At 44.5% G+C, this 22,827-nt stretch overlaps 1 protein-coding gene across 5 annotated transcripts in view; it reads left to right on the forward strand.

Annotated features, from left to right (window-relative positions):
- COL4A4 (collagen type IV alpha 4 chain) overlaps positions 1-22,827 on the forward strand; it is a 112,136-nt gene that overhangs the window by 3,765 nt on the left and 85,544 nt on the right. For all 5 annotated transcript variants that reach the window (XM_053665549.1, XM_053665501.1, XM_053665590.1 and 2 more), the window contains exons 2-4: positions 8,231-8,403; positions 11,162-11,204; positions 15,210-15,287. In XM_053665549.1, coding sequence (XP_053521524.1) covers positions 8,348-8,403; positions 11,162-11,204; positions 15,210-15,287 — 177 coding nt within the window. In that variant the 5' untranslated portion in view covers positions 8,231-8,347. The remainder of the gene's footprint in view (positions 1-8,230; positions 8,404-11,161; positions 11,205-15,209; positions 15,288-22,827) is intronic.

Raw genomic sequence — 22,827 nt, forward strand, 5'->3', positions numbered from 1 at the left:
GCATCTGTAGATTATAGCAACATCTGCTGCAAGTTCTCTATTGGGAAATCCACCTTCTACATTATTGTCTGAGTTCCCCTTAAAAATTGCACATTGTATCAGAAAGGTGAGGTTGCTTTTCGAGCAGTGACAAACGGTCCCCGAATTTCAGAGTCTTACAGTAACAGGACTTTTTTTCCTCCATTTTCATGACATACTCATTATAGGGTATAGGGAAGTGGGAAAGTGGGGTGGGGGGGGGGCTCTGCTTATTACGGCCTCTCAGGAACCTCCTGGAAATTCCCACTGCACTTTTTCTTCTCTGATCCCCTCAGAAGAGGAAGAGAATGTGGTGCATAAAACACCTCTCTAAGAGCTTCAACGCAGGTGTGATGCATAGTGCTGCCAGTCACATTTCATTGGCTGAAGCAGACATGTGACCATGCTTCATTTGTGTAAGTGGTAGGGAAATGGAATCTATCTATCACATGCCTGGAAAAAGAGCTGGAAATATTTGGTGACTGTTAGCAATGCCCATTACATACTTGCTTATTTTAAAGCTTGCAGAAGCTTTCCTTTGCCTTTACAGTACTTTGTACACATCATAGAATAGGGTGGTCCAAAATCAACTTCTAAAAGATTTCCTGTGTCGTCCCCTACTTCTCAGGTTCGCTCTCATCTTTGTACTTGCTGTTCCCTCCCCGTCAGTACCTCCCCCGTAGCCTGTCTGGTGCAGTTACTTGTGTTTTCAGATCTAGGTCAAAGATCAGCTCTGGCTGGTGTAGCTCAGTGAACTGAGCACCTGGCCTGCAAACCCAAAGGTCACTGGTTCATTTCCCAGTCAGGGCACATGCTTGGGTTGAGGACCAGGTCCTCAGTGTGTGAGAGGGAACCCATTGATATTTTTCTCCCTCTCTTTTTCCTGACCTTCCCTCTCTGTAAAATTAAGTAAATTTAATAATAATTAACTAAAAATAATTGAGTAAAATCTTTAAAACTTGTTTAAAAATTGGGAGCTCTTTTTATCTCTATGATGAATGAGAAAGGAAGGAAATAAATATTTATTAAGCTGCTCCCACAGGGCAAGCACTGTGCTAGGCAGTTCAATTACATGAGAATTAGACCCATGCAATTCTCTCAGGTATTCATTTTGCATACTGAGAAATGAAGAGCCCAGAGGATTTATGACCTTGCTCAAGGTTACACTGCTCAGTGATCAAGATCTTACCACAAGTCTTTCTAACTCTAGAGCCCTGCTTTCATCCCCAGCCATGAGAGCACAGCCCCAGGAGAGGAAGGCTGGCCGCCAGTCTCTGTGGAGGAAAGGGGAAGTCATCTAAGGCAAATAAATGCTAACCGCACATCGTGCTGGGGAATGCGCCTTGTCTGGTGGGGTCACAGGGTATTACTACCTGGGTTCACCCAAAGGCAGTTGCCAGAGGTAGGAAAGGTCCAGAGACTTCGATAGAGTCACTCTAGCCCTGCTCAGAGAGGAAAGTCACAGACTAAGAGACACCTGGGGCATTAGTGTTTTTAGCGAGAGACATGAGACATTCTGAGTCAAGAATGCCATTCTTCAGTTGGAGGTAATGGGCTCATCCGGTTTTGAAAATCAGCCGTGTATTTCTGGAGCATTTATCACTTCTATGTCATTCCCATGTGGTGACATTATGATGATGTCAAGTTTTTCTGTTGATATTGGGAAGAGACCGCAAAGGACAAAATGATAAGAAAAGCCAATATTGACAGAATGGTGGATTAGCTGAGATATGGTCCAGTTGGCCCCAGACTAGCAAACTCAACTCCAAAGTCAACTGAGGACGCTGGGGCACTCTCAAACAATTTAACCGAACCAGGAGGGAAGGAGAAGGGGGGGTGGAGTGGGCTTGGCTGTAATCCAGCAACATTCTAGTCAAGTTGGAACTCAGAGTCATTCTCAAGAATTTGCTTGAGTAGTTTTCAAGTTTTTCCTGTTGCTTCTCTGAGGCTATGTAGCTGTAGCCACATTCCAGTGGTCCATGGACCACCCAAATTCATGACCTGCTTTGAAAGTCTTGTGATATTGGATGGAATTGACTGATTTTGCTAAAAAGGTCCAACTAACCTGAAGTCTTTGAAAGACTGCAGAGAGAGTGAACAGGAAGATATGGGATCTTAGAGCAAAACCAAGCAACCAGCCTGTGTTGGGGGAACGTTGGGTGATCTCTTAACAAGGAACTTGTAAACCTTGACAGATGTCAGCCTCTGAGGTAGACAGGCCATGCCGATCTTTATCTGGGGGTATTTTTCCTAAACTTTGAGGCCCTTTGCTTATTTCTTTGCAAAATATGAGCCTTTATGAATTATATTTTGGAAAGATAAAGCTATAGACAAGTAGGTGTTCAAACTATTATAAAAACAGCCTCAGAGAATCTTTAGACAGTTCAGTGTCAGAAGGTTAAAAGAAAAAAACATGTAGTCACTAAGTTAATAGAAAGTTATTTCTCTGAAAGAACAAAAACATTATTAGTGAAAAGAACTCAAAAACTTAATGTTACTTGGAGAAAGAGAAGACATTAGACTTCTGCTACTTTTTGCAACTAAAAGAGTCTGATGCTCAGCCTCCTGTTTATCTGGTCCCCCAGTCTTGGCCGTTGTCCACCCGCATTTCCCAATTGATGAGAACCCCAGCAGAGTGTACTTCTTTTCAAGATTGGGTTGCAGAGAAAACAAATTCCCCCTGGTGGAGACTGTGATTTGGGAGATCTCAGATCTTGTTCCCGGACCTAGGATTTGGAAAACATGGGGCAGAGGCTCACCAGGGGTCCCAGTGGAATTAGGATAAAGAAGGACTCCAGGGAGCTGGCAGAGGAGAACGGTGATACTTACTGACTATACGTGCTGGATGTCACTGGTGTGAATACACACTGGGAGAGCGCCTCTGGGCCTCACTTGGGTTGGTGGGAGAGGGGATGTCAGAGGTCTGGGGCACTCATGTTCGCTTTCCCTGGGCTGGGGGCACCCAGGAGAGCTCCTTGGTACATCATGGCCTGTGGACCGTCTGCACAGGTCAGTTTGCTCAGATTACAGGAACTGACTCTCGAACTTCCCCAGGAATAGCTCTCAGGAATGAACCAGTCTTTCATCCTCTCATGAAATCCTCTGTCTACCCTTTTGCATTTTCTTCTCTTGAAATCAACTTTTTATGATTACTCCGCCTATCTGTTTTTTTCTAAATTCAGGCTTGTACTTTGCTGTGACCTGTCCCTACCTTCTAATACCCCACTCGACCTCAGGGCAGCTCTGGCTGCATCCTTCCCTCCCCCCTCCCTATTTCTCCTCTGTTTCCTAATTTTGGCTTTCCAAGAGGACTGATCCTGATTATCTTTTGGTACCAGTTCCACCCCAGAGCCAGAGTTCTATGTCACTAAGCCAAGCCTTGGGTGACATAGGTCACCCCCCCAACCTTTCCATGTGGTTGGGGAGACAAGATCAGATGACAAAAAGCTGGCCACACCCCACTTAGCTGGGCTGACAGGGCTCAGGTGCCACAGTGCGTAGCGAGCACCCCCTCTCCATACACTCTATAGATACACTGTATGTTCTCTATGGAGAACAGTTGGCAAAGTAAACCCTGTCCTTTGAGAGGCACGGAACATTTGCATGAGTTCCCTAGACAGGCAGTCCTTTAAAGCTGCTGTTTGTACGTGTTCACGGCAAAGCCCTGTGGATTGTTTAGGGACTTTCTTTCTAAAGGATTTTATTTATTTACTTGTAGAAAGAGGGGCATGGAGGGAGAAAGAGAGGGAGAGAAGCATCCGTGGGGACTGGCTCCTTTCGTGTGTGCCTGCCCGGGGACGGAACCCGCAGCCCAGGCATGTGCCCTGGCTAGGAATCCAAGTGGCAGTCCTTTACTCTGCGGGATGATGCCTCGCCAAGAGTGTCACACCGGTCAGGGTATTCAGGGGCTTTCTTTGGTTGTAATGATAGACTCCACTGGAATCACACTGCCTCAGCCAGTCTCATGTGGCAATGGCCATTTACTTGTGAAATGGGAGTTTAGAGAGCGGCTGCTCCAAGTGGCATGGTATTTCTGTGTGGTGCCGTCAAAAGCCTGGTTGAGAAAAAGGTTTTTATGCTCTACACACGACTTGTTGGAGCAGAGGAAACGCTCAGACTGCTGCAGATTCCACGTGTGGCAGCGTTTTGTGAAGTGCGCAGCGAGATGCACAATGACGTCCCCAGCGTCCGGCGGATGGCGAGATGCGGCCGCTGCTATGACCTTGGCAGGAGAACAGTTATGCGGCGCCTGCGGGCTCCTTCATGGCTGGTTGGTTTGGACTCCCGGGCAGACCCACGGGATAAACACGCAGTTTTCTGAGACTTGCACCAGGTGAATTGGTGAACGAGGGAGGTTTTTCTTTGTTTTTTCTTTTTCTTTTTTCTTTTGAACCATTGGCAGCTCATTCAGAGCAGAGATCTTCAAACTGAGGTACATGGACTTTTGTGGGACAAAAGGATTCTTAAAAGTTATTGCAAGCGGCTTGGAAAATTAAATGGAAGAATCAATTTCTAGATTCTCAACTGCTATATATATTCTCTCTTAGAATTGTTCTATCCGAAAATGGGCCTTTGGTTCAGATTCTTAGCTCCCCTTTTACAATTGTCCTTTCCCTACTTTTAAAAAGAAAGACATACCCCCACCTCATTGCCTTACCCCTCTGCATCCCCAGTGTTACCACCCTGCTTTGCTCAGGGTATAAGAACTGTGGGTGGGGCCAAACGATGTGCAGTGTAAAGGCAAATGTTGAGATTGGAGAGCGTTCTACTCCCGGCTCCACATCTCCTGGATCCAGTGATTCCCAACGTTTGTGTCATCACAGATGAAGGGAGACTTAGCAGCTGAAAGATCACTCCACACGGTTCGGAGCGGTAAATTCCTGACTGCTTATGGTATACCATTTGGTGATATTTGTGTAACAAATGGCTTTCATTCACAACTTCTTTTATTTATTTATTTATTTAAATTTATTTTTAGACAGAGAGGAAGGGAGGGAGAAAAAGAGAGAGAGAGAAACATCAATGTGCAGTTGCCTCTCATGTGCCCCCAACTAGGGACCTGGCCTGCGACTCAGGCATGTGTCCTGACTGGGAATTGAACCAGTGACCCTTTGGTTCGCAGGCCAGTGCTCAGTCCACTGAGCTACACCAGCCAGGGTCACAACTTGTTACTTTTGTGAGTAAGTTTTATTAGAATTTATAGCTTTAAAAATTAAAGCAGATACAGGATTGTTGCTGAACCTGTCTCATTTCAGTATGAAGTATTATTATTTTAGGGAGAAACAAAAAAACCCATTTATTTATTGTCAACTATAATTTCAATACAGTTTCACTTTTAATTTTTAATAATTGTACATTTTGTGTCACAATTTAAATTTGTTTATGTTTTTGATGAATTGCATACTGCTAATCATCACAATAATAGGTCCATCCAGGAGAAAAGATGTTTTCTAAGACAGAGGTTTGTGATCATAAGATATAAAAATATTCCATTTCCATACATATTTTCATTGCAGAGTAATATGGTAGGGTGATCAACGTGACTTTCAAATGTAAAATTACTTTGCACTAAGATGTGTGTGGGATGGAGAATAGAAATATGAGTTCGAGAAGAAAAATGCGGTGAAGACCCTGTTAAAGAACTTGTGGGCAGACAGCATAAGCCGATGGCGGTGAAGACGGATTGCCACAGTGTCCTGACTCTCAGGCCACGCCTGAGACAGTTCTGCAGCAGTTTTATCCTAGGTCGCCATTTACAAGGTTCCAAAGTACACTCTTGGGAGCTATTGAAACAGAAGATGAAAGTTTTTAGATATTAACTTAAGAAAAAGAAGAGTTGGTGTGCAGAGGTTTTTCAGAATTTTTACGGGAACGTGAGAACAGAAATGTCTGAAGCCCGCTGTGCTGGGTGTCACGTGGGAGGAGGGATGCACATTGGAGTCAGTTCTGCCATTTATTAACTCTGCTGCTTTGCACGAATGACTCAGACTGATCCAGCTGTCTTTCCTGTACAGTGGAAAAAACACTTGTCTTACTGAACTGTGGTGAGACCTCAGTGATTGGGTGTGAGCAACACTTAGCAAAGAGCCCTGCATGTGTTGGTAGATGTCACTTCAGTTCGCCCAGAGCTGTTGTGGTCCCTCTGCACCTCCCTTCCTCCACTGCCACACATTAATTCAAAGTTACGGCCTCATCTTACCTCCCTATTAAACATAGTCGATTCACATTCTGAGGGTCCCAAATATGTCCCATAGGTTTGCTCATTCAATGAATAAATACTGAGCACTTACTATATCCAGGCATTGTTATGGCACAGGGGATAAATCTGTGAATAAAAAAGATGACATCCCTATGGTCATAGAGCTGAGGTGACGAGACTGCGTTGGGCACACCCCGTACAGTGGTGTCTGTTCATTGTTAGTACTTGTCCGTTCACACTGGGCAGTCCCACCGACTGACGGGGAGACCAGCCGGATCTCTGCCGATGGGTCCATCAACCCACCCAGCCATCAATCCAGTCATCCAGCAACTCAATCAAAATGTGCTAAGAAACTCCTAGGTGTCAGGACCATCATTCACAATAGGGCAATCTTACTCTGAGGGGTGACCATAGCGACACTCTATTTTAATAAAATCCCCCTTTCTGCACCCTTTATTACAGCTGTGCATGGGGAATAATTGCATCATTATTGATATCGGTTTTGAGGTCAAAATGCAAACATCTCTCTGGTTTTATTTGATTTTTTAATAGTGTTTCCTATTTGTTTAAAATATTGACTACATTTTAAGTGATTCAAATGAATTTATGTATTCTTTGCAAAACAACAATTAGTTTTATTGAGACTGGCTTCTAGAATGCAATGTAAAAACTATTTATTTAAAATGATAGATTTAAGAATGGGAAAAGACCTAGGCACACAAAGGAATTCTGTTTCTATTGATTTTGAAACAGCATCATGGAATGTTGTTCTGCCACTTACTTAGAAAATTAGTCTCCCATAAATACAGCATTGAGTTAGTTTATTCAGATTTTTTATCCAGAAATTTATAAATAGCTTACAATACTCAACACTCCCAGCTTTCTTCTCTCTACCGCACCCTCATAGGTTCTGCTGTTCAAAGAAGCCAAAGTTTTTAAGATGAGGCATTTCCATCCTGTGAGCTAAGATCTTTTATCCAAGTATAGAGTTCTTTGAGCCACAATAGTCTCTCTTTTTTTATTGGGACAAAGGTCACAAAATAAAATTCGCCAGGTTGACTCTTCAAGTTTGTAATTCCGTGGGTTTTAGTATATTCGTAACCTGCAGCCATCGCCGCCAATTCCGGAACGTTTCTCACACCCCACAGGAAACCAGGAACCTCCCGGTTATTCCCTCTGCAGACTTCTGAGAACTACTAATCTGTTTTCTGTCTCTATGGACTTGCCCGTTTTGGATATTTCACGTACATGAACTCATACAGCATGTGACTTCTTTCACCCAGCAAGATATTTTCAAGGTGCCTCCACGTGGTAGCCTCTGTCAGTGCTCCGTCTCGTTTTATGGCTGAGTGTCTGTGAGGATCTAGCACATTTTGCTTATCCGGCCACAGCATTGTGAGTGATGCTGCTATGAATGTTCACGTACAAGCTTGTGCGTGAACCTACATTGTCAACTGTCTCGGTTACACACCCAGCAGTGAAATTGCTGGGTCAGAGGGTAACTGTGTTTAACTTTCCGAGGAGCTACCAAAACATTTCCACACTAGTTGTATCATTTTATATAAAATATTTTATATATATTTAGTGCATGTGTGCAAAATATGTATTTCTAAATTAGAAGGTTCCTTTCCTAGCTTCAAAGAATAAAAAAAAAAGAAAAGCACTCCAGTGAATTTTACCTTGGACTTTTAGGAAAAACGTTTACATAAAAGAAAATTCCACTGAGAGAAATGAAGCAATCATTTTTATGCAAGCATTTTATGTATATATGTATATATAGATAGATCTTTTTACTTCTCAAAAGTATATTTGACATATAAGGAATTTGAGAATGTCTTTATTTCTAATAATAAAAATGGATATTTATTCAGTTTGACCAGCACTAAGGATAGGTTAGGTCAAAAAAATTGAACTTCTCTTTCAGAAAATATTTCATCACTATGAATAAGAAGAGCAAGTACAGTATAATCCATGCTGGGTTTTAAGAGAGACATTTATATTTACCGTGGACAGACTACACACCCAGGACGTAGAGCCTCACTCATGAAGGGGGCTTGTCTGGAAGAGGGGAGCAGCCGACACACCTGTTTCCGAGGACCCAGACCGGCTGTGCTGTAAGCCTCGCCTCGCATGGAGTTAGTAAGACACGTTTTCAGGTGGATCAAGCCCTTGGCCACAAACCCCTGGTGAGTGTCCTTGGTACTTTCATTCAATAATGTCTCCTCAGTGTCAGTTCTGTACATGGGAATTATATTAATGTTCCTGTGTCAGAAAGCCAAATTGTTCCAGGAATCTAAGGATGATGCCTGACATCTTGCAACTCGTCTTTATTATTAAACATGGATCCTTGCTCCTTTTCCTGAATTGCACCCAGGGGATCTTACCTGCTGGGAAGATGCTCATTTAAGGGCTGCAGATTCTTGCTCTTACACGCTAGGTTTGAATAGCAAAAACCTTTCTCTATGTCCAGAGCAACAGAGTCCCTGTGACTAGTAGAATTAGGACAACGCACTTCATGAGAGCAGTAAGCGGGACAATGACCCCAAAGAGGTCCATAGCCTAATCCCCATGAATATGTTGTGTTTCATGGCCAGGGAGATTTGCAGGTTGCACGTGGAATGAAGAATGCTGATCAGCTAACCTTTCCAGGGGGAGATTATCCTGGATTATCAGAGTGGCCCTGGTGCAAACACAAGGGGCCCTAGAAGGACCAGAAGGAGGCAGGATGGTGAGAGCCAGAGAAGGGATGTGATGGAGGCAGACGAGGTCACAGGGATTCGGCCAGAGGGAGACCTGACCCACCACTGCTGCTGCTTGGAGGCGGCTGGGAGCAGGAGCCAGGGAGTGTGGGCAGCCTCTAGACTCTGGACAGGGCAGGGAAACCGATTCTCCTTGGGCGCCTCCAGAAGGAACCCAGCCCTGCCAAGCCGCTGGTGTTCCCCAGTGAGACCCAGTTTAGACTTCGGACCCCCAGAACCATACAGTAATAAATGTGCATTATTTTAAGCTGCTGAATGTGTGGTGATGCATTGCAGCAGCATTAGAAAGCAAATATGACATTGTGACAAGTGACTAAAAACCACGTTGGGCATAAAGGTATAGAAATGCTAGAATAGTGAACAAGAGGAAGCTTTGAAGCTGCTGAACATGTATTATGGGCATGAAGAAAGGAGAATGTATCTATCAGAAGTGCTTATTTGGAGAGGGTGTCTTCATTGTGAATGGTTCTTTAAAGAAACCCTTACTTGAAAACATATACAGCTGCAGGAGGAGGAAGGAGAGAAGAGGTGGAAACAGTAGTGGCATTCGGACCTGACCTGGGCCATCCCTTCCCCCTCAGTGCCCCTCTGCCTGTGACCTTTTGAGCACATTAGTTAATGTTTCTGAGTCTGTTTGCATTGGGTAAAATGTGGAAAACACGTGCCCTGACTACAGTTTTAATGAGAAGCAACATACAGAGGCCCAGACTGCGAGGAGATATGACCTTTCCTTATTTGCAAATGTCCAAAGTGGTAAGGACTCACTCAACAAACCACAGTTGTAAATACTTGAACTTGATTGAAAAGAGTTTCTTACAGTGTTCGACACCTCTTTTACTCTCTTAATCTATTTACTTGCTTCACTGAAATTCCAACCTGGCCTTTCTGGGAATTGTCCTAAGTTTGAATAGAAGGGTTGGGAGAAGGGGGGCTTCAGTGCCGAGGCAGGTAAGAGCCCCCCATCTCCCAGCCCGTGCCCCACCCAGGGCAGTGGCTCTGTGGTGACAGGAGGAAGGGGGAGAGGCTGGAGGGGGAGGGCAACCTAGGACGTGAGGTTTTGGGTAGGAAACGACTCTGTGCAGAACAAAGGACAAGGCCGGCAGAGGAATCACAGCCCTGGCTGGGGCCCTTGGCCTCCCACCTTGCAGACGCGACAAGTGGAATTCCCAGCTCCATCACAGCTGTTTTAAGGGTGGATATGGAAGCTCTTGGGCAACTGTAAGACTGAAGCAAATGTGTGTGAATGTTTAGTGGTTTTCTTAGTCAGTTCTGGCTGCTGTGACAAATGCCACTGTGTGGCTTCTAAGCAACAGGAATTGATTTTTCACAGGTCTGGAGCCTGGAAGTCTGAGATCGGGGTGTCAGCAAGGTTGGTCCTGGGGGGCGCCCTCTTCCAGATTCCAGACCGCTGACTGCTCGTTGTATCTTCCTGTGGTGGGAAGAAGGGGGGAGGGCTGTCTGGGGTCCCTTTGATAAGGGCCAGAATCCCATTCATGAGGACCCCACCCTCTTGACCCAAGTACCCTCTAAAGGCTACATCTCATTACACTATCACACTGGAGTTAAGATTTCAGCGTATGCATGCGAGGGGCATTCAGACCAGACAGTGGTCTCCTTGGTTCATTTATGTTAAACCGTGTCTATAATCCTGATGTTACCCCCATGGATTTCTGCCTCAATTATAAGACCCTGAACTACCTAACTCTTCCCTAACAAGTCCCTTTATTTCCATTCCTTCCAAACCATCTCCCAGTCCAGTTAGATTTTCCCCCCTCCTCCCTCCTTCCAGCTGGCTCTACTTCATGTCGTTCAGCCTACGCAGTCTTTGCCCTGTCCCTGAGCAAAGCTGCCTCCTTTCCGGTCTGCTTTTCATTCCAAGAGTCATCTTCCCTCAGTCCTCTGTCCGTGCAGGTCTCCCCTTCAGGGTCCCCATGGTACCGAGCACAGCGAGGACCTCACCAAACGGCTGTGAGCACTTCCTGACTGATTAACAAGGGGAAAGCTAATGAAGACAGCCAGAGAGGGGACAACATTTATCTTGTCACTGAAGCTGGTGTGCTGGTGACGGCAGCCTATTAGACAGAAAGAGAAGCTTTCCAGGATTAATTCCTTTATTCTCTATCTGTTTGGTTTGGTTTGCATGAAAACAGTTTAAATTCATCTGCAATTTTTGCTTTTTTTGTAGGTCACTCATCCTTCTTGTCTTTTCTATGCAACATGTATATGGGGTAAGTACAGTGATGAGCTTTGACTGCATGTTGAAAATTCACTTTATTGAACGCATTGCTTTTGTTATCCTTTTAAACAAGTCACTCTCTGGGGTTCAGTTTTCTCCTCCGTAAAATGAATGGTTGGATTAGATGAGCTCTAAGCTTTCTTTTATATTTTACAGCCAAGACTGCTTACCAAACTGCCTCTAAATGGTATTGGAGATTTCTTTATTTTATAACATAGTCTTTCTTAAAAAGCTTTTTGGAGAGGTCCAGGAAGCAGCTGGTCCGTTTCAAGATTAAATCAAGAAGTATAAGATTAACTCTGGAGAAAGATAAGCCTAGAACACTCTGTAATAAGATCTGAGAATCTAAGTTATTAAAACCCAAACTCAGATGTTTCTGGAAAATTCTATGGGCTGCTTGTAACTCAGGTTAACCTCGAGATAACTGGACTGGTTTAAATCACTCCAGGGAACCCATTTCTGCCTGTCCATCCTCTCCAGCGGAGTCCCACCCAATCCGATTTCTATGATGCCACTTATCACAGGTCTTTTCAAAGCAAATCCAATAGGAAGTTTCTGTTCTCTTGTTCTTACTGGTCAGGAGTAGAGGGCATTCATGTTCAGAAATGAGATGCCTTGGTTCCTGACTCTCACAATGATTAATCTCCATTTATCCAAGACTCAGTTTTCTCCTGATTAAAGTTAGGATGCTAAGACTTGCTCAGCTTAGTTCCCATGTCTTTGAGAACATCACCAGAAATAATAAATGGAAACACACTGAAGTATATATGTGTGGATTTTTTCTGTGTCTCTTACTTGGTACTTCTAAGTTTATTTTTGCATTTTTTTAAATTATGGAAGTTTTCAGAGTCCTGAATTTCACTTCCTTTGTTCTTACATTTCATATGAGTGAATTTGATTCCTGACCTTGACTGCCCTGAACTAAATTGTCCTGAATTCTCCTACCAGCCTGAGTACACAAGAGATTCTAGAGTTCTCATAGAGAGTGCTCATACTATTGTTGGGTTTTAAATGTAGGGGTATAAATTGCGGCAGTATCTACAGGAGATAATCTATCCTTCAGGGTTTTAAGTTCACAAACCTGTTGACACAGGACTTCCTCTTTTTGGAATTCATCATATATATGTATACTGATATGTGCATAAAGACAAATGTACAAGAAGGATACTGTTCAGGAAGTGAGATAGCTAAATGTCCATCAGTAAGGACTAATTATACAAGTCATAGTACTTTGTCTGACGGATAGCCAAGTGCATTATTTTGGCATGATTTTGAAGTCATCTGATTAAGTAAAAAGAGCAAAACACAGGGAAATACACCATTTTGGTAAAAATAAACCAAAATCACCAAAAAAGTGTGTGTCTGTGTGTATGTATACACAGTGAGTATATGAATGTGCTCACAAACACCCAGATGCCAATTTGAAGAGATTGATTACTTCTAGGTGAAGGAATAGGGGCCAAGATGGAAGGGAAAATGTCTTTTCTCTTTGTACTTGTGCACTATTTGACTTTTTTTAACCATGTGTACATTATTTAATAACTTGTTTCTTGAACTTTCTATGCAATAAACACTCATTTAAAAGTATCTGTAATAAAATGGACCGTGACATTTCCTTCTTTCTCTTTGAAGAAGGGTGACCTTGGTTTCAGAGACTGTCACTGCATTCCCAGGGAATTCGGTTTATACTTTGAATGCTGACTTCTCTGAGATTCGGTCTTCATCTCCTTTTAATGGGACAGAGAACTATTTCTGTCTCTTTATTAAGGTCTGAATGATCTATTTTAAACTGATTGTTCTCTGAAATGTAATTTTGCTACAAACATCTCAGTGATGTTTGGCACAATTAAGTAAAAAAAAAAAACCCCAAAATAACAAACTTGCCTTTATTTTGAAGCCATCTAATCAACTGACCCTCTTTCCCCCTGGTGGTTTTGATATCTCACTGAGCACGTAGTAATGAACTCAACCTTGAATGAACCCAACCATTCAGACTGGTTAATTTAGGTGTTTTCATGCTGTCCTGACCCGACCCTGGGCATTTATTTAATTTTTTTTTACCTAGTCAGGTTTCTGAACTTAATGTTTTTGCATCACAGGTAACAATGTTAATCAAACCTCAAGAGGAACATATTTCTGAAACTTCCACTGCATTTTTTAACTTAAATTATCTAAGTGCTTGGCTCTTGTCAAGATTTAAATTCTTCTATACTTTCAGTGACACATTAAGAGTTTTGTTTATAAAGATATCTTTTTATTAATGCTTAATGTAAAGATATTTTCTGTGGGGTTGTTTCTGAGCATATTTTTTCCTAAAAAGTGGTCTACATTATGTGATCAAAAAGAAAAAAAAGATGCTAGACTCCTTTCCCTCCCATATATATATATATATTCATATTCTATATCTGTATATATTCATATGTACATATACACTCATACAGAATATATATTCCATAGGTTTATACATTCATATGTACATATGTAGTCACATATATTCACATACACACCTATGCACCTGCATAGTCACATATATGTAACTTCCATCAGAACTATAAATAGGTATAGCCAAATGCATTATTTTGGCATGATTTTGCCAAATGTTTCATGTTTCCGCATTCTACATTGCTGTAAAATGGTGATTTTCAGCCTATGCGCTGTGGCACGCTGGTGTACTACAAGAATTTGTAAAACACGCAATACCTGACTATTCAGTCGGTGGTCCTGACCTCTTTCCCCTCAGATTGGCAAATAAAAAATGACGATAGCCAATACAACAGTAGTCATCAGGTGTGAATGAATCACAATTATACCTATTTTATTTGTCAGATTGGCAAAAAAATGTAGTGACTTTTTGGTATGCTGCAGAATTGTAGTAATTATGTGAGCCATGAAATGAAAAAGGTTGCAAATCACTGGTCTAAGGACAAGCTTACAGCCTCGCATTTAAGTAGAATGATCAGTTCTAGACGTGGGTGGTTAAAACACGCCTGTTGCAGTGAGAGCTGACCAGGCAGGGTCATGCCTTTCTGACTCTTCTGTGAACGCCCTCAGCTCCTAGCACCTGGGGCTGGTGTTAGCCCCTCTGCGTCCCGAACCTCAGCCCCCGCCTGTGACTGAATTCTCAGAGCTCATTTCCCTGCACCATGGAGGCTGTTTGTCATCAAGGAACCCACCTATGAAACAGTCACTCTGTTACTGTACTTCTGCATTGAAATGACTGATACGCTGGATATAGACAATGAGTGTTTGTGAGAACAAGGGACTGACTTTTCCCAAATCAGTGTGTGTGAGTTTGTGTGCACGTGTGTTTTTGGAGGAAGCATTAAAGTTAAGAAAATAGGTGAGTGTAGAGTGATTTTTAGAGAGAGTGTTGAAGAAAAGTTAGCTATGAGTGGGAAAAGGGCCCAAGTTGTTTAAGTTCAGGGGCTTCCTGGTGGAGAAATACCATAGAGGAACCATCATGGAGTATCGGCAAATTGTAGGAAGAACAATTTTAACCCCAAGGGCAAGGCTTTACTCACAGTGTTGCCATAAGAGGGACTCGATGGGGGAGACACACCCCTTGGAGGTAAAGTAAAAAAAATCCCAGATTTATTATTTAAATTAGAGACCATGTGCACTTGTGATTTTCCTAACTGCGTAGTTTACACTCTAAGGCTGTTCCATTCAGTGAATGAATCTTACCAGGTGAGAGAAATGCAGAAGGTTCTGGTGAGTGCACAGTGGCTTCAGAGCCTTTTAACAATCCTAGCTTACGTGCTTTACTGTAGTTCACACACACGTTCACTCTTGCTCAAGAATCATCAACCCTCTTTATTACCATGACACAAGGAAAATTCTTTGCCTTCTTAAATGCAAATAGTAGTCTCTTCTTTTCATGGACGCAAAGGCAAATTGTACTGTGGAGTTCTCGTGACCGAGGCAAACCAAGAGTGCTTGGTACATGTCTAGCCGAGGGATGGATTCCGTAAACTGAGTCCGATGCTTCCCTTTTCAGAGCGGAAAGAAGTTCCCTGGACCTTGTGGAGGAAGAGATTGCTCTGCCTGCCAGTGCGTCCCTGAGAAGGGGTCTCGGGTGAGTGATCCAAACACCACGTGGAGGTGGGTGCGGGGTTGGGGGGCACCAGGGATGGGGAGTTAGTCATGGAAGGGAACGAACTTCCAGTTTAGCCAGAGGAGTGAGCCTGGAGATGGTCTCCGCACAACATTCTGCCTGTAGTCAGTAGTAATGTATTCTCCCGTTAAGCATTTGTTGAGAGGGTTAACCTCATATAAAGTGTTCCTATCACAATAAAACTTAAAAAAATCAACATGGACAGCACACTGGATTTGGAGCCATTGGGAATATTTGATACTAAGTAGCCCCAGATTCTTAGCATGTTCTGATAGTCACGAGTGTTTGTCTCTTTTAAAATTAAAGTTAGCCCTGGCTGGTGTAACTCAGTGGGCTGAGCACGGGCCATAACCAAAAGGTGGCCAGTTCTATTCCCAGTCAGGGCACATGCCTGGGTTGCAGGCCGGGTCCCTGGTAGGGGCCACCTGTGAGGCAACCACACACTGATGTTTCTCTCCCTCTCTTTCTTCCTCCCTTCCCCTCTCTCTAAAAATAAATAAAATCTTTAAAAAATAAAAATCAAAGTTCTGTACATTCTGATCTGTCCCAAGAGGATTAGACCACGAGTCAGGCTTCGCAGACAGTCTGGGAAGCAGGGCTCACCCAGTGTTTTATACCCAGCTCTGCGAACTGCCCCACGCAGGGAGGGCCGAGCGCTAAGGGAGACAAGTGGGGTTGCTCTCTCAACCAAGTTGCCTATCAGCATTTACAAGGCTCTGAGAAGTACCACTGTGAGTTGGTTTGTTTTTTTAAAGAAATTTGGCCAGTACTATTGAAGTTGAGCTTTTTTTTCTATTTTAAATTTTTTTAGAGAGAGGGGAAAGGAGGGAGAAAAAGGGGAAGAGAAGCATCACTGTGTGGCTGCCTTTCACATGCCCCCCAACCACTGACCTGGCCCGAAACCCAGGCATGTGCCCTGGCTGGGAATCGAACCGGCGACCCTTTGGTTTGCAGGCCAGCACTCAACTGACTGAGCCACAGCAGCCAGGGCAACAGCCCATTGTCTTGCAGCTGACATACAATATTGTATCAGCGTCAGGTGCACAGGCCAGTGGCAGACAATTACATGTAACTTACAAAGCAATCACCCAGACGTGTGCAGCACCCCTCTGGTGGCACACACGGTGATTGCATTAGCACTGCCTGTGTTCCTTAGGCTGGCCTTCACACCCTCCTGACTACTCTAATGATTGGAAATTCATGCTTCGGGACGTCATTTAAAAACAAAAGGCGCAGACCTCCAATTATTAAGTCCTAGAGCTGTAATGCTCAGCATGATGACGAGTTAACACCACTGTGTTCTGTGTTTGGAAGCTGCTAACGAAGCAGATCTTCAAAGTCCTCCTCACAAGAAAAGTGTTGGCAGCTGTGTGTGGTGATGGCTGTTACCTGCACTTACTGTGGTGACCATTTGGAATACATACAAAAAACAAATCACTGTGTCGTATACCTGCGTCCAGTATCATATTTTATGTCAATTAATCTCAGTTTTCTACAACTAGGGATGCTAAAAACCAGCAATCCGAGAAATGCTTTAGCTTTTCCTATGTAAATATCCACGTTATTCGGGTAAGAAAAAGCCTGGCTTTTGTTGTAGGCTGTTAATATAAACACATTAAGATTGTATAAACGAAAGAGAATAGAAATCAGTGCATCAAAATTTGAAGACTCTCTGAGCCTGAGACCCGAGAAGTAGGGATCGGTCAGCTCTGTGGCAGGAATCGGGTGGTGGGACCACACAGCAAAGTGGAACAGCTGCTTAGCTAAAGCCAGCTCGGTGGGGTCCTCCAATTTAAACGAGGCTGAAAGTGGATTTCACAGGGTCACTTGGTGATGTCTAGAGACATTTTCTGGTTGTCACAAATGGGTGGAGGAGGGTGTTGCTGGTTCTGCTGGGTAGAGGCCAGGGATGCTGCTCACCATCCTTCCATGCACAGGACAGTCCCCACACTGAAGACTTCCCTGTCCCCAGCTGCCATAGTGCCAAGGCTGAGGAACCCTGCCCCAATCCTACACCAGCTGTGAAGCCACTGTAACTATTATTTCTATGTGTCGATACACAGAACAGAGTTTCCAAGAATTTTAAGCAGCTTGCTAGTCTGTGGAAGAAGCAGGAAGCACACCCAGGTATCTGGCTTCCACCCAGCCTTTGCCCCAGGATCAATGAGAAGATGATTGCACACAGGTTCAGACATGAGTTTTAGCATAACTCTGTGAACGCAGGTGGACACTTAGATCTGCCCAAGGCTTGGTGTTTTCATATTTGTACTATGCATCCTTTCTTCTCTGTTTCCTTGGGCTGTTCAGCAATCACAAGTAATTGCATATGTAGAGGGTACACTCTGTGGGCACACTTTGTGTCCTATAAGAGAGTGATCAGCCCCCGGGTTAGGAGAGCGAGTGGGGAGGCTGCACAGTCTGCTGTCTGCGTCCCTGATTCTGGGTGGTCATGGATTGCTGTGTGCGGAACACTGATTGCCCTCTGCTCTTCCTGAGACAGATGGGTCCTGTGGGAGGGATGCAAGTTCACGTGGACGTTTTCCAGCTGGGAATCTGGGATCATGGCTCGTGCGTTACTGGAGGTGGTTTGGGAGGCAGGCGCTGCCATTTGTCAGCAGCCGGCAACTCGTGTACCATCTGTTGAACCACACTGACAACTCAAGGTGGACTACAAAACTAGGAATATAATGAATTCAGGAAACCTGAGCATCCGTTGGAGGCAGCACAGCCCGTTAGCAGCACAGCCAGGCATTCATTCCTAAGAAAGAAATGATGTTCTCTCCCATGGCTTAATGCCTGAGCGAGCAGTTTGTTCGAGCCCCAAATCAAAACTGCTGGGTCTAAGGCAATTGTTGGGAAGCCAGCTGCCCCTCACCCTAGAATGACTGAGGCTAGGGTTTTAACGGGACGCTGAAGCTCCAGTCTGACACAGAGTTGGGACGGGTCCAAGGGCAGCTTCCCCGGTGCCAACAGAATGAAGTTCAGTGTCACCAGTGTATGGCTGGGGGCCACAGTCTAGCCTCAATGTGTGTTTTCGTCAGTAATCACTATGACTTCCCCTTTGATCCTCTCCAGCTGCAGGGCCCTCACTCTCCCCTGAACGTTGTCTGAATCTTCCCACTTCTCTGGCTGTTTCTGGAATGCCTTTGCACTTCCAGTCTGCGTCTATCTCTCCTGCCCTCCCCAAAGGAGCTCTGTGTAGATGCCACCCCCTGAAGCCTCCTGTCATTCTAGGAGGCTGGTGGCCAGGCTGCAGTGCGCATTTGGGACACCTGTCATATCCCAGAGAAGGGGAATGGAATTAGTGGGGACCATCTCTCACAGCCGTCTCCCACCCCTGCCCCCCCAGCATTTAAATCTGCTATTAAATGGGTCATCGCACATAGTTCAACCCCCTGTGTGAATTTCAGGTAGGGTCAGTAACAAACATGACCGTGGCTGCACCTGGACCTTCTAAGGGTTCAGTAGCCTCCTGGAAAAACCTAGACACTGTGGCGGAGACCGAGGCTTAACCCTCTGTACCCGAGGGCGGTCGCGTCCTCCCAGCTCCGCAGCCTGTGGTCCTATGACGGGAAGCATGGCTTCCATGCTCAACAGCTGCGTAATTGGCTTCCCAACACATTCTGTGACTGTCATAACATTTCCCCAAACTTTGTGACAATCCCTCTTTAAGGAGGTGATGAGGTGGCTTTGGGAAGGATTTTAAACGATTCATGATCAGTTTCAGGGGAAGAAACTTGCACATTTTTGATGGTTGTCTCCCTGCAGGAAAAATTACGCGTCTTTATGGACTAGAATAGGGCCTTTGATAAGTTCTGCTTTAGTGACTAGTGTGATAATGACGTTTTATGATAGTATTTTTAGAATATATTTTTACCGTCCCCATTCAAAAGAGTATCACAACTGTTAAATCAACACAACTTTGTAATTTAGTGGTTTTATAGACAAGAAGGTGAAATGGCTTAAAATTTAAGACCTTAGTTATTTTGGGGTGAACACTAAAATCACACATTAACAAATCGGCCATTTCTCTGGCTAAATCACTAAAAAGTGTACAAGTGTTTTTTCGGCAATCTCAATCACTTGTTCCTCATACTTCTACAAGAGCCTGTGTTTCATGGTAAAAATGAAATTTACTCGGGAAGTTTGAATCGACGTTAACAGTTCCCTATTAAATGAACACAGTATTCTGCAATCCAGTCTCTGTCACTCACGCAACTGGGTCCTAGTGCCGTGTGACAAATGGTTCAGACCCAGTGTTTTTCGTGTCCCAAAGCCCACATACGTCAGCTATGCTGTCACGAGGTGAGCCGTTCCAATGACAGCCGCGATGTTGGCAGATTTGGTCTGTCAGCCACCTCGCAGATGATTTATTCTGCTTTCTCCATTTTTTGCCCCCTCTCCTCCAAGAACTAACTCCCTAGCCTAAAGTGGCAGATCCAGGTGCCACCAGGGGACAGCAAGTCACTGGATGAGGATGTGACACTTGACCTTGGGGACCTTAGAGAGCTGTGTAATTCTTTTGACATGTAAAGTCATCAAAATTCAAAATCCAAAAACAAAACCCCCCAAACAGGGCCCAGCAATTAAACAAATGTCCCGGTAGAACTCAGCTGCCAGTCTGCAACTTTGACGTCGCTTGTTAAAATGCTTCCCCGGACAGGGGTCCTGACCTTGATTTTTGAAGAGTGACAAACTTGAAAAAGTGAAGAGCATAAATCTTCAGTTATGGGATTTAAAAATTTTTTTGCAGGTGCCTGAGGAAGTATTTCTGAGCAGGGCGTGGGGGCCTGGGAGGCCGTGGGAGGAGACATACCTATCATTTCACACTGTTTGGCTTACTAATAACCACAGTGGTAGCGGCAGCGGCTGACAGCTATAAATGGAAGAAGAACTCCGACTCACTGACATGGCTTTCAGGATGCCGGCGAATCCCTCTCCTTCAGTCTAACATTTTGGGGGATGAAGGCAAGAAAACAAGCTTGTGTTGGCCTGCTGTGGTATGGAACATAGCGTATAGTTTTCCCTAACGGGCCAGGTGTATGGAATCTCCCCCGGGAATCCTAGTTGCCGCATGGGTCTGAAGGTAGATTTTGGAGTGTTTGCCCCTGGCAGTCATCTCATTAAGTTGCCGGTGGTTTGCAGCCGAGCCTTTGGTCTCCTCACGAGGAGTTCAGCTGCATAGCAACGACTGCTGATTTCCGTGACCCAGAGTGAACCCAGCCCAGGCCAGTGCAGAGCTCAGCAAATGTGGGACTGTGCTGAACTCTCGAGTTCAAGGTCATGACCAAAGTGGAGACAGCCTTGTTGGTCAGAAATAAGGGCTGTACACGGATGCACCCCAAAGCAGTGTGTTTTCCATGTAGGAAAATGGGAAGCAGTGTTTGTGACGAAGAACACTCTCCAGTGCAAGGGAAACAGCTGTCAGAATGAGTTCAAAAGCTGAATTACAAAGTCTTTAGGAAAGACACATATGAGGGTCTGGCCGAAGTTAACACCTGCTTGGTCTGGGTGGTAGGATAATAGTATTGTCACAGAACAGACCGGGGAATGGGGCTGAACAATATAAAAGACTCCCCTTTTTCTCTGGGGGTTCCTCCCCCCCATCCTAGGTTTGCTTTGCCCACCACCAGAGGAAAGACATCTCTCAATGCCAGAGATCCGTGAAAAGGAAAGGAATGATTATTTAAAAGCTATGCAGACCAAAGTTCTTTAGAATACCCACTAAGGCACACAGTCCTTCCTTCCTCCTCCCCCTGCCCAGGCCGAGGTACCTTATCTCAGGAAGGAAGTAGAAGTCCGTGATTCAGGCTCCTGGCACCATCCACGGGGCAAAAAGGGAGCACTTCCAAAGCTGCGTGGTCACTGAAAAGACCCCTGTTCCCCCAAAGAGACAGTATATGGCTGTCCCGGCTCCGTTTAAATCCCAGCACCCATCTTCCTCTGCGGCCTCATTTCTGGCTCCGCCCACAGTTGGCCACAGCTGCCCGCATTCCGGGCCGGTGGGGCCCTGTAATGCGGAGCCAATGATCTCCAAGGTCTTCTGGACCCCGTTACAAATCCCTGTTTGGGGCCCCCTCTTGGCTGCACCCTGTTGCAATATGGGTATAATAATTTATAGTTTTAATTAGAACATTTCACCTAAAATGACATGGTGTTCTTGAGTGTGATATTGTTACGTTACAGAATCACATGCTTATGGTTTCGTAATAAAAGATTTTGTAATTAAAAAGGGCATTATTTGTGTCAGAACCTGTATTTCTCCGTTCAAATACCATGTTCAATAAATTGGTAAGAAATCCACGGGGAAAGAGCTGTGTCTCCAAGGTGCTAATTTTTTCACGGCTCTGCCCTACAGTCTTATCTGTCACTCACTCAGCAAATAGCCATTAACCATCCTGCACGTGCCAGGCATCCGAGGAGCTGCGAGGCCTCAATGGTACAAAAGAAAGTGTCTGTGGCCCGGACCTCAGAGCCCAGGAGGAGAAGCAGAGAGTCAGCCTCCAGCTGTTACTTCTGGGTGCCTGCCTGCGGAGGGCCAGTCATATTCTAGGCATGGGGCAAAGGACAAAGATCCTTGCTCTGCCCCTGGGGGCGTATTTGGTGCCCTAACTTGGTTTTTCGTGGGAGTGTGTGTGGGGTGGGGTGGGGCAGAGGAGCCGTGGGGTAAGGCCTCAGCTTGGACCTGCTGGAGTCTTGCTCACCCAGCACCAGCGGAGGAGGCCTGTCCTGTTAGTTCCTAAGGCTGTCTTAACAAGTGCCACATATTTGGTGGCTTAGAACAGCAGATATTTATTTACCATATTTTGCCATGTATAATGTGCACCCATGTTTTTGGTCCAAACTTTAAGGCAAAATTTTTTTTTGTTTTAATGTTTTAAATTTAATTTTTTATTTATTTGTATTTAGAAACAAGACCAATCATTGTATTCCAGAGTATCATTTTACCTATGGATATTGTGATTGCTTTCTGGAGTTACACTTTTACCACATAGCATAAATAAAAGAGTTAAAAACATTCACAGAGGTATGGAATTAGCACTACCCATGTATAATGCACATCCTTATTTTTCCCCTAAAAAATTTGGGCAAAAAGTGCTTATTATACATGGTAAAATACGGTACTCACAAGATGTAGGGGTAATTATACATGGTAAAATACGGTACTCACAAGATGTAGGGGCAGGAGGCCAAAATCAAGGGCATTGCCATGCTCCTTCCACAGGAAATAGGGGAGAATCGTTTCCTTGTCTCTTCTAGCTTCCGGTGGCTGCCAGCATTCCTTAGCTGGTGGCCACATCAGTCCAGTCTCTGCCTTTGTCTTTCCACCATCCTCTCCTCTTGTATCAAATCTTCCTCTGTGTCCCTCTTACCAGGATTCAGATGATGGCATTCTGGGCCCACCTGGATCATCCAGGATAAACTCTCCTCAAAATCCTTAATGATATCACATCTTTTGCATGTAAGGCAATATCCACAGGTTCTGGGGATTGGGGTGAGG

This window comes from Artibeus jamaicensis, unplaced genomic scaffold (genome assembly GCF_021234435.1).
Source record: "Artibeus jamaicensis isolate MK-2021 breed Jamaican fruit bat unplaced genomic scaffold, CSHL_Jam_final contig_1015, whole genome shotgun sequence".
NCBI lineage: Eukaryota > Metazoa > Chordata > Mammalia > Chiroptera > Phyllostomidae > Artibeus > Artibeus jamaicensis.